The following is a 12,784-nucleotide window of genomic DNA, read 5'->3' as shown; positions in this document are numbered from 1 at the left end:
CTGGAATACTTGCTACCCATCTAGTAACGATACGCTTTATACTTTATAGACAGCGACATTGGCCAAAGACAACTGCCTAAGAATAATGATAATAATAATAATAGTAATAATAATAATGTATGGGTTCTCTGAGCATCTAGTGTAGTATAATTGATCAACTCTTAGTAGTTAATATTATCTTGATGCTTAGATGTCAAGTGATTTTTAACAAAAAGGTACAGGTGTACAGCATCATCGCTGTCTAAAACAGACAAGCTTTGATGCTTAGATGTCAAGTGATTTTTAACAAAAAGGTACAGGTGTACAGCATCATCGCTGTCTAAAACAGACAAGCTGTAATGACGTTAGAAACAAATGTGCAAAACAGGGGGGGGGGGGGGGGGGGGGAATACACGCTACATCTTGAGCCTCCACGGCACTCACATTTGCTTTTCTACAAAGGTATTTTAGTGTCGGCACATGATGTGATATCTGTCGTTTTGTGTGAGACGCCCGACAAGGCTTCTGGAGCAGCCACACTAGGACAGCGTTCCATACTGTTATTACTCTCTTCTACGCTTGGATTCTGTAGGCGTTCACCAGGCAGGATGTACGGTTGCATAACATGGAATAGCTGTTGGTTTTAATTTCCAGCATTACTCAAACAGTCTAAGACATGACAGTCATCTAGTGGTGGAGCGTAGTTGTACAATCGGAGAAAAAAAAAAACATTTCAAGAGAAAGAAAAGAAGATTTCTAGATGGCCTATAAACATGTCCGTACAAAGTGAGACAATTCTATTCACATATCTGGGCTTTGATATGCAGAGGATTTGGCAACACTGGCACAGCAATTGAATATGATTTTTTGTTTTGTTTTAACTTCCGTACAGTACTTTAGTCATTTAGAACACAAAAAAAAGCATCTAAGAAGAACAAAATAGAACTGCAAGAAGAACCCGTGACTCGGATTTAATGGTTTTCCGGTTCTACCATCAGTGGGACCACAGGATACTGACTGGTGCTAGTTCCAGCGTAGTAGACCTGCACATGCCATCCCAAAATGAGGTCCATGGGTCCTTACCGTGGATCACCGAGCCCTCTGAAAGGCAGCAAAAAGGCCACTTGCAAAAAAACAAATAAAAAAACAAAAAAACACGACCGACATCTTGGATGACACGTTGTCTCCAAAAACCACTGTGCATTGCAACATACAATGATAGAAAAGATAAAGATAAAAATCATAATAAAAAAAAAATACAACTTAAAAGGAAAAACTAAAGATAAATGCATTCTGAAGTTCACAGTTGCTTGAGTTGAGCCTACAAGGTGCTGCGTTAGGGAGTCCTTCTACAAGTTAACCAGCTCGTGGGCCACAAACTGTTTCAAGCGCTCTAGGTACTGTCCGTAAAGCTCCACGTCGTTGTGGCCGGCACCTTCTACCCAAAGGGGCTCCACCGGCCGCTGGCAGCGCTCATACAGGGCCAGGCCGTGGGAGAAGTCGATCACCTCATCCTCCGTACCGTGGATCACCAGGACTGGTGAGGTCACTTTGGAGATCTTGTCAATGCTGTGAGAGGGGGGGGGGGGGGGATTCAGAGTTCATAAGAAGTACAGGATATATACATTACCTTTTATCCGAAGAAATCTACAAGTGAAGTGATACATTCTAGTGAATACATAGCTATGGGGAATTTTTTAGACTAATTAAAGATGAACCCCCATTGCCTTTAATGACCTGGAGGAAAGCCAGGAAACAACTATACATAAACTACTAAAACACTGAAACAGTTTCACCCAGACTTTGTAAATGAGCTTTGTACTAAGTTTAGGGGCAGTAACGTTGATTGAACTTGAAACTGACCACACACATAAATGCACATTAAAACTGTAGGTGAAATTAAAATGAATCCAACATATAGGAAAACTACCATACTCTTAATTAGTGAAAAAATTGATGCAAGGCTGCTTTACAACTTGATTATTTAATCAGATAACCACCAGAGGGCGCTAAATCCTATCCTAATAACATTCTATGAAAGCACCACAACAGGCTTTCTCTCCCCTGGAAACCTGCAATCAAAGTGGCAGGAGGGGAATGTTTCCAGAGATTTATGCTGTATCAATGAATGAAGATGATGTAGATGACATGATTTAAACATACCAATGTTATTTTGTGGTCACTAGGTGGAAGTACAGGTGTACAAAGAGAACAATGCATGTGCAGAAACAGAAGAGAAGGAATGAGAGGCTCACTTGGGGAAGGCGTCGAAGCAGTAGGTCTTCTTGGTGTCAGGGAAGGCCACACGCATGCCGGAGGTGAGGGGAGAGTGGAGGACGACGGCCGCGCTCTCGTACCGCGACGCCAGGTCCACTGATGGCACCGTACCGATGCTCTGGCCGTACACGATGACATTCTCCGGTCGGATACCATACCTATGCGACACAGACACGCAAAACATCCGGGGAGTTACCAACCAGATACCAACATCACCATCAACAGCCTGCAAAAAATCCACCAATCACAACTGTTACAACCGCTAAAACACACATACAATAAATACATACACAATTATATGGAGATTATAGAATACAAAATATTTCACTCAATGCTTAAACTGTGATTACCGTTGGGCTCCTTATCCTGATAAAGCTGAACTTCGTATTCCAATTAAATCCGCTTATACACACCACTGTTAATAACTACACAGGACTCACTAGCAATGCTCACACGTCCACTCAAGTGGAGCAAGCAATTGCAGACACTCACATGAGGTCAACCAATAATTGAAGGTGAATACGCTTTTTTTAAAAAGAAGAGCTAGCAAAACTAGGGATGTGTTGCACTACAACCACAACCAAGATTTTTCTTTCTCCCTCTCCCTGTCCTTCTCATAGGATGGGGTGGTGGCCTGGTCTCATGACCTGGGGGGGGCGCTACAGAGCACATTCCAGCGCTGATTAAGGAGAACGTGACCGACTCAAGTCAGCTGACAGCCCCAGAAAGGACTGGGGAAGAAAGAAAGTTCAAAGCTGCAGGCTGTCTGGGTGGAGATGGAGATCAGTCTTATATGTAGCAGGAGCACAGACACAGTAATTCAGTCTGAGATGCCTCCCCTCTCCCCCCAGGCCAAGAGGCACTAAGCGGGCGCAAAGGACACAACAGCACCTCTCCACAACCGTTCAAATACATTTTATGACGGGGGTGGGAGGAACACACTGACCTTTTTTCACACACAAATGGCAATGTTATGAGGGTTAGGTTATACTGGTTGCTCCACATCAAGTAAAAAAGCCAAATTGAAACGCTTCGCTTTCATTTCGGCCGTAAAAAGCCATATAACAGGGGGAGGGAGGCGCTAGCTTGGCTTTATTTCCTCGTGGTTTCCCTGGTTGGATGAACTCACCCAACCCCTTCTGTGTTCATCCACATTACGCAAGCCCTCCAAAAAAGCCATCATCTATTAAGTCATGAGGGACCCACACACACACACACACACACACAAACACACACACACACACACACACACACACAGCTGTTCAATAATGCATCGCTACATATTCCCACTCCATGTCTCTTTCACAGTCTGCCTCCGCTGTGGCCACGTTGAGGCATGTCATACTCCCTTTATTTACACCCAGATGAAAGATGTGTGTGTGTGTGTGTGTGTGTGTGTGTGTGTGTGTGTGTCTTGAAGTTAAGGTGCAAAGCTAGGGGATCAAGCATTCCATGGAGGCTGATGAAAACGGGCCAAATATTAGCTCCTGATTCAGTCATGCTTCACTCCAGAAGCAGCCCTGGGCTATAGTCTTTAGTGTGTTTGACACTTACTTACCCATTGTGGTTTGACCTTATAGGAGTTGGGATTTTATGACGTTTCAGTGTACTAAACAATATATAATACATAGTTCCACATAACAATTTGCATTACCCCTTTGTGCCCAGGATGACAATGTGGGAACAGGTGATGTACTACTTCCGACAGGACAAATAATAGAGTGCAATTACTGGAATGATTAACATTTGAAATGGTCTGGCTTTCCCTGCATCAAAGGCCATGGAACATCATCAACACCGGTTATCACCTCACCCCAAAGCTCTGGCTGATGGATAATGGCTTTCCATCAGCCAATATAAGGCACTGATGCGTTACAGATTAAATCCAGATGCAAAAAATAAATACAAAATAAACAAACAAATTCATTATTTAAAAAAATACACCCACAGTATCAGTCAAAAATATAGAACTACCCACGTGATGCACGTGACTACTGGTCATAGTAACATAACAGCAACGTGTGCATTCCCTCGAAAACAACAAACTTAATGTGAATCATAAGATGAGTCAACTCAATCAAGCGCTACACCCAAACATAGGAAGACTACTTGACTGTAACAGTAAATCACAAAAGAAATGGATCTTTGTGTGTCCATAACCACAGATCCAATGACGGCATGAGCTCAATTACACCCTTAATGAGACGTAGACCTGTCCTTGACCTCAGTGCTTAACTGTCTCTCTTGCTCTTTCATTCTGTGTGTGTGTGTGTATTTTGTGTATGAGGAAGAGGTCAGAAGAGCAAACCCTGTATCTTCCACGAGCAAGCATCTAATTCAACAAGGACGTTTTTTTCCCCCCACTTCCTGGCTAGAGAAGGTTGCCATGGCTGCAGCTGGTCCTGTCCTCCAAGGATATCAGTTGCTAGGCAACCAGTCAATATTTGACTTGGTGATATTTGGCTGATGGAACACCCCCCAAGTCACAACATACATATATTTAAACCTTTGAACCTGATGTACACCAGGAGAAGTCCCAAGTTTACATCAAATTTTGTTGTTCTATTATGTTTTTTTTCTACTCGTTGTTGATTTCCTTTTCTTTCTTTTGATCCTTTTCTAAATGTATTATCCATCTATATACCTCAACTGGAAAACACTTTGGTATAACTCCTGTTGTTTTCGAATGTTCTATACAAAAAAACTGACCTGACTTGACATTAGAAGTGGTTTAAGAGCAGTTTAACATTTAAGGGTGGTCTTCAGAACTATCGATCATCTCCTCTCCTCTACCCTTCCCCCTTTCTCACTGGCTTCTCTGAGCAGCAGACAGCCATGCCTTAACCCATGAAGCACACAGGGTGGAGACACCATGTTCCAGCGCCATAACGGCACTCCCCTTGGCAATCTGGCGCACACGCATTAACCGCACCCCAGCGCATGTGTGTTTGGTGCTCACTTGATGAGTCAGGGACAGCTGACTCACGGTACAGGTAACCCTGGTCTGACAGCTGAGGGTTCGGTTTTGTAGCACTCGGGCAAAGAAAACACGCCCCACATGTTCAGACTTTGGTACCTTGAGCAACATATGAAAGTACCACCCTCCAGCTAGAACAGATAAGAGTGCTTCAAAGTACTCAGAAGGGCTTGGAGGATGAAACTCAAGGCTACAGAAATCTATCTAACTTTTTTTTTAATTTAATATGCCTTTAAGAAATTGTGACCAGTTATGCTGTATCTTATGAAGATTTCGGCATAGTACTCTGAAATGTTAATTGAGTTTCTTAGCTGCTCGAAATAAACAAAAGATATAGCTTATAGATAGCATACAACTTCATACTATCTTAACCACGTAGTTACTTTGGAAAGATATGCAAAAGAGGCAGAGAGCTAATGACTTGGCCTGAAATGTAGACTACATTTCCTGTTCTAGTTTCTGTGTATGTATTGAGTGCTGTTAAATGTCAAAGTATATGGTATGTCGCACAAATTAAAGTGCTATTTTATAGCTGAAATGTTACCAAATAATGTAGACTACATGTTTACCAAATAATAAACAATTATCAAATAATCTCAAATAATTCTAATATTCTGTTAGCTGGTCCAGATATTCTGTACCCTCCAGTTTAGACACCACAGGGACTGGAGACAGACCAGATGACCGATGACATACAGTGCAGGAGGATAAAGAACGAGTTGCACTGACTTATGTGAATGTGTGGAAATGTTGGGGTATGTGTGGAAACCTTGGTGGCAGTGGAATTCTGTCACGGCCATCATAGTGTTGAAGCGCTGTGGACATCAACAACTGGAATTGAGTTTGCCGTCTGACCGATGTGGAGTATTGGGTGCATGGACTGAACAGGCTCACTTATCTTAATGCCCAATTACCCTTCACATACTTATGCAGAAATCTAATGCTGACTGGATGACATCAGGCCAGCACTTTACCCTGCCCCCATGATCCACTCTGGGTTTTTTGTGTGTGTGTGGGGGGGGGGATAGAGAGGGAGAAAGGGAGAAAGTAAAAGACATCTCAAGCAAGAGAGGAGACAGTCTGTTGCAAGCTGAGCATAAAGCTGTAAGCCCGACAAGAACAGGCAGAAGTGCGGTAATGTAATCGCTACTATTTCAACGACTTGATACGCACTACTGGTCTTCTTTAACTCAAAATCCGACTTCAGTTCCAAATACTGCAGTTTACTTGTGTGTGATCCAACTAGTGTCCCACAATAAAGTAAGCAGCGCACAACTGGGGCACAAGAGAAAGCGAGAGAGCGAGAGAAAGAGAAAGAGAGAGAGAGCTGTATAGGGCCAGTATCAGGGGAGTCTGTCTGTGGTGGCAGGTTCAAGCTGGCCTCGACAATTTGTCAGCAAACCCTCAAACCCTCTCACACACACACACACACACACACACACACACACACTCCCCCCCCCCCCCCCCCCGCCCCCCCCTTCCCCCACCACAGCCGCAGCAGCCGAATATAACAGGATTCAAGGGATTTTACATTAAATGCAAATTCCAGTTTTTCCTCCCGTTTCTCAATCCCCAAACCCCTCCACCTCACCATTCTTTCCATGTATTCCTCCCTCACTTGTTTTTTAATCTCATTCCATCGATCTCACTCTCTCGCTCACTCTCTCTCACCATCTCTCTCTTACTCACACACACACAGGCAAACAGATCGTACAGGCCTGCCATCTAGTTTTGAGGAGCATAATTAGATAAACCCTGACTTCGTTCTACTTTGACAGAATGAGATTAAATTGCCAATTTCTTGCTGCTGACATGGAAATGCAGCGGCTGAATATCGCTTGCCGGCTACTCACTGTTGCCGGCCTGCCTGCCTGCCAAATTTGTGACAAGTCCGCCGACGCGCTTTAAAAAAAACCTGCTTAACTCGCTTGCAAGCAAAACCCAAATTGTACTTAAGCTGAATCAGACAAGATGCACGGCGGGATCCAGAAATGGCTTATTTCTTTCGCCTTAAAAACTAAGGTGGGAGGCCTCACAGAGAGAACTGCTAAACGGGGTCCTGCGCGCACACACACACACACACACACACACACACACACACACACACACACACACACACACACACACACACACACACACACACACACACACACACACACACACAAGCTGCTATGAGAACAGTGGTCTGTGTCTCCGCGCCAGCAGCAGCAACAGTAGCAGTCTTGCCAGTTTTAACTTCAGTTCTGGGACTGGGGGAAATGTAGGTCTCCTTGTAAAAGCAAGAGCAGAGAAATGCTCGCTTCAGTTCTCACATTCACATCCGAGGCAGCGTTGCAGCTCTACAGCAGTGTCACCACACATCCCGTGCGCTTCTAAGGGGAGCATCGCCCCTTCCAAACACATTTAGCAGTGAAAGAGAAAGAGACAGAGAGAGAGAGAGAGAGAGAGAGAGAGAGAGAGAGAGAGAGAGAGGTGACGCACCAGCACAAGGTATTTTTCCTTTGGTTAAGATTTCCACCATCTACTATGCTCTGTGTGTGTGTGTGTGTGTTAGCTTTAAGCCCCTCAATGGTATGTTGCACTCGATTTGCTATCCGTGCAGTCACACGTTCTCAGACAAAGCTTCTCTTTCTCTTAGAGGTCAGTGAGGAGCACCACAACACAACCAACGCCACATAGGAGCCAGCACATCTAAGGCTTGATTCTCACCTTACCTGATGATACACTAAGCCGTCACAAGTTATTTCAAATTCACTCACTCACACACACACCCCTCAGTGCTGATTTTCATGTGATTGGACTTGAAAGACCATTCATGTTTCAGAGCCACTGTCTCCCTTTTCGAAACACACACACAAAATGGACCAGAAACAGGGTGACCCAGAGGAGCTGTTTTTTTTGACGTCTGAGCCATTCTGCTGTACTTGCAAGAAATGACACATAAAAAACTCCCTCTCTCTCGCCACAGTCTATCCCCACTTTTTTTTTTTACTCAATATTTAACCACAACCAGAGCACAAGGACAGATGCGGAAAGAGCCTTGCAAGCCTCTAGAAGAGCCACGATTTTTCCATGATTTGTTTTTTTCAGTGAATGCACAACCCACGGCCATCCACTCAACTCAATCAATAGCACTTATGGCTCAGGGAGGAGAGGTGTGCAAATAAATTAAATAAACCCAATCTGTGGCAGAATGAGACAATGTACCGGAATGCTGCTGTAGCCATGAATGGATAAATGTGATTTTGTGCAAACCACACAAAGGGCCTACGGTCACAAGATGGAGGGTGAACCGAGAAAGGAGAAAGGAGAGTGCACAGGATACACAGTTGAGATAGACATTCCGGACCATTCTGTGAAGGGAGGAGTGACTGGGAGGAGTGTGTGGGTGTGTGTGTGTATGTTCCTATTTACCCTAGCCTAAGCTGAAGTACCCGTCAGGCTGCATCCTTGTCCGGGTGGATGAACTCATCCTTAACAACTGCCAAACAATATCTCAGCATAAATTCACAACCACCTTTTTAACTATGTGTGTGTGTGTGTGTGTGTGTGTGTGTGTGTGTGTGTGTGGTGTTTATATGCCTTTACCCTCCTACTCAATGCCTGCCACTGAACTTCAGCATTCAGGTGCTTTTCAGTGCCTTGTAATAATTAGCATGTTCATATACACAACATATATTGTACATATTCCAGTATTCAATGAGTATAAATATTTTTGTGTTCTATGAGTATTCCTGTGAATGCTCGTCCATTCACTTTTGCTCTGTTCGTTCATGTTTGTCTATACACTTGTGCAAGCGTGTGGGCATCTCCATCTCGCTCACCTTGTTCGAAGCGCATGCCAGGCGGCGTCAACGTCGGCATACAGGTTCTTCTCGGACGGCTTGCCCGAGCTGGCGCCGTAGCCCGAGTAGTCGTAGGAGAAGACGTTGCAGTTGATGCGCGAGCCCAGGCCGATGTAGAAACTGCTCATCTGACCCAGGTCCACGGCGTTCCCATGGGAGAACAGCAGCGTGTAGCGGGCACTTGGCGAGCAGCGCACGAACATGCAAGCGATGCGGTTGCCACGCGTTGTGCGCGTCATGAAGCACTCGATGGCGTCCTTCTCACGCGCCGAGTACTGCCAGTCGGCGCGTTCGCTCAGGTGCAGCGTCCAGCGGCTGCCGCTCTCGTCGCACATCAGTGAGTAGGTGGGCTCTGGCGGCAGGAAGGCCAGCTTGGAGGCGATCTTGCCTGGGCATGGCGGGCAGCAGAACAGGCAGCACAGCTCACTGAGGGACAAGTGGTTCATCCTCTGTGGACAGACCAGGAGGGAGGGAGCGAGGTATTAATGGTACGATTAAAAGTACAAAGATCAACATATATAGTGGAAAACCTGTTCATATACGAAGAGGAACAAAGCACAGGACTTGTTCCAGAAGTCATTACATAGGCTTACACATCATAGCACATTCTAGGGAAGGGAAGAAAAACAACCAGCCCAAACTACAAAAACACAGCGCAGTGATCCGCATGAGACAGCTGGACTATCATCTACAGACACCACTCACGTAGCAGGGGGTGAGGGGACACAGGGTCACAGCATACAAAAAATAAAAAAAACAGGAGGATCAGAGCCAGAAAACAAATCTGGGTGGAGAAGGGGTTGATGGGGTAGCGGCAGCCACCTCACATAGTTCATCCTCAGCCAGCAAGACAGCCAGACACACACACACACACACACCCTCACACACAACATAGGGATAAAAACGCACTGAGACTGACATCTGTGATATCAGGATTAGGATATTGAGATAATTAGGTTTCAGCAGATGAAAGAAATAGAGGACTTGAAACATTGTAACCACTGAATAACAGACAAAAGAAACAAAACCCCGAACTTAACAAGAATCTTGCACAGCATGTCTAAGGTAATATTTACATGTGCATCTTGTCAATTATTCAATTCCAGTTTCTGTTGTTTTGGAAAGGGGAGATGCTACTCCTCTGTCTTCTTCTGTACCTCTGTACCACCAAAGGCATAATCTTAAGAGATTATTTTAACGCCAAACATGACACTGGGATACAGCTCTTTCCTGGATGGTTTTCTGAGCAAGGGGTAAACAATCTGAACGTGCAACACTGTTGCAGCTCAAACACTGGGGCGATGGTGACATTCCCAATTCAACAACCTACCAATGTCTACCTAAAGACCTTTGTAGGATTTCAAAGGATTCTGATACTAACACCCTGGTCTAACACCAGACGCTGTGAAACGAAGGCCACAGCCGCTATGTTTAAATGACTCATTTCATAAAACATAGGCCTCACTAAAACCCCAAACAAGGGGGCCCTAGGCTTTAAAAAAGGAACACAGGGGAAACACTTAGTATGACACATTTCTATTTCATATAAACAACTTCTAGCAATCTAAAAGAGCCAGTAGTTTTCATGGATAAATTATTTTAACCAAAAAAGAGAAGTGAATTAAACTGTAGGCCAAGGTACTGACTGAAAGAACTGCTCATGCTACTGGAAACACATTTCAGTTTACAGGAGATCTCTATTCGTCCTAGTGAATATATAACTCATAAACTTCAAATGTTGGGTCTGAAAAAACAAGTACAATCTATTGGGACTTGTAACCTGCCTGAAATGCAATTCTTCCAAAACATTCACCAAAAGACATAGTTCACTCGTTAACCCTTTATTTCCCTGTGGCTGCAGTTCTCTCTAGCCAATGTAACACGAACAACGAATCCCACCACTACAACAATTCATCTATTAAACAGCCACATTCCCGTTTGTTGCACTGACTGCATGTCATATGACTGAAATATAAGCTAGATACCAGGACAACCTAGACTGTCAGTTTACAGCTTACCCACTCAATAGCTGTAATAAGTCGAACAAGTATTGGTACTACACCAAAAGGATTCAGTTTGAGAAAGGACTGGCGACCATATTACACAAACAAGCAAATAGGCTAGCTGTCTAGCGACAGCTGACGGTAATTAAGAGTGGTGTAGTGTCGCTAAGGTTAGTGTTAAATAACCTGCATGTTTAATCAAACAGTCATCAATCAGTACCAGAAGCGTTATCTAACGTGACATTAGGTTGCTATTTAGCTTCTAACTAAGACGGTCTCGCGGACCTTCGGTAGCTTGCTTACTTACTGAGTAATTCGCTAAAGAGCGTTACATTAAACTGTCATAAGGTTAGCAATTTTACACTACTGAGACAGCTAAGTTAGCTAGCAGCCCGCTGTCCTAGGTTACACACTTACCTATACGGACGTTGATCTGTTCCGACACAAGTGGGGAGTATTTCTCGAAAGGCGTTTCTAACACTCACACGGGATGTGGTTATTTACAATACGTCTATCGTAGATTACTGATATAACCCAATAGCTAATTATTTCTTCAGGGTTACAGCCAACGTTACTAGTTGCTGTCTCTTTCGTTTGAGCAGTGAAGCCCGTCGCTTCCAGTTTCTGCCCAAACCTTGCTTGAACTGCTGACCGATGTCAATTGGTCCTTTCAACATGTGGTCTAAATGACAATTTGTACTTAATCAGAGGGCGAACTGTACTTTAAAATAACAGCGTCTCTGAATGGTCTACAGTGCACCGTTAGATCACCCTGTGTTGATAAGCTTAATTGCTGTTTCTGATTAGCTTGGTTAGCTGCCTTCTGTTTTCTTCTGCAAAACCGGATATAAGGGTTAGACAAATGAAAGGTACTTCAACCAACGACATTCGAAGGCTATGTGACCAAACACCAATGAAAACGGTCCTCCATCTTTAAAAGGCGGGATTAATCTTTAGCGTAAAGAAATTGGGCGTGTTCCTAAACGTAAGGTTTTTACAAGGAGTGTAGGCGTCACCGCAATACACAACTACTTTGAATTCAACTAGGTTAAGTGAAATTACGATGCTGCTTAATCGAGAGTAAGTTTTAATATCAGACTTATAACCTTCTTATGGTGCAGTCATAAATTGTATAATCTACACTTATCTGAATGAGCACAGTCTTTCTCAGGAGGTATTTGATAGTGATATGATCAGGGTTGGGAGGATTACCTAAAAATGTATTCCGATACAATTACTGATCACCTGTTCAAAATTGTATTCAGTAACCTAATCCAAGTATCACAATATTTGAGAAATGTAATTTGATTACTTTCTGTTACTTTTGGATTACGGCAATGCCAAATGTGTAAACGAAGACAACAGAAAAAAGACATCAATAAGATGTCACACACTCACCCACACGCACATATACACTGGTGCACACATAGACATAGATGTTCACGCACACACACCAAACATGCACACAAACACACATTTGATCTTCAACCCACCAAAACAGACAATCCCGTATTTCACAGTAAATGCATGTCCACATGCACAGAAGCCTGAGGGATGAAATGACCCTGTGATATCAGGCTGCCTTGATGAGCCTCAGGCAGGGTCAGCAGATCAGCCATGTGGAGATTAGGGCTGGCCATAAAGGGCCACACTACAAACTCCATTCAGCACACATGATGTGGCTCTGATGCTTGCACTGCCAC

At 44.0% G+C, this 12,784-nt stretch overlaps 1 protein-coding gene across 1 annotated transcript; it reads right to left on the bottom strand.

Moving 5' to 3' along the window:
* Window positions 1-1,208: 1,208 nt before the first annotated feature.
* On the bottom strand, window positions 1,209-11,536 carry abhd17b (abhydrolase domain containing 17B, depalmitoylase). Its single transcript, XM_080852484.1, has 4 exons — window positions 11,499-11,536; window positions 9,058-9,527; window positions 2,235-2,414; window positions 1,209-1,548 (listed from the first exon to the last, which is right to left on the bottom strand). Exons 2-4 carry the CDS (start codon window positions 9,522-9,524, stop codon window positions 1,329-1,331), a joined length of 867 nt encoding a protein of 288 aa, XP_080708610.1. The 5' UTR covers window positions 9,525-9,527; window positions 11,499-11,536; the 3' UTR covers window positions 1,209-1,328.
* Between the last annotated feature and the right edge of the window lie 1,248 nt (window positions 11,537-12,784).

This window comes from Sprattus sprattus, assembly GCF_963457725.1.
Source record: "Sprattus sprattus genome assembly, chromosome: 15".
In the NCBI taxonomy this organism is placed as follows: Eukaryota; Metazoa; Chordata; class Actinopteri; order Clupeiformes; family Clupeidae; genus Sprattus; species Sprattus sprattus.
This window is presented reverse-complemented; position numbering and strand designations above follow the sequence as displayed.

Bases quoted from the DNA above. Each gene is read 5' to 3' on its own strand.
- abhd17b (XM_080852484.1), bottom strand. From the start codon at position 9,524: ATGAACCACTTGTCCCTCAGTGAGCTGTGCTGCCTGTTCTGCTGCCCG. The intron at 2,415-9,057 runs GTGAGCGAGATG...TGTGTCGCATAG, and splicing joins TGGCATGCGCTTCGAACAAG to GTATGGTATCCGACCGGAGA. The intron at 1,549-2,234 runs GTGAGCCTCTCA...CCCCTCTCACAG, and splicing joins TGCTTCGACGCCTTCCCCAA to CATTGACAAGATCTCCAAAG.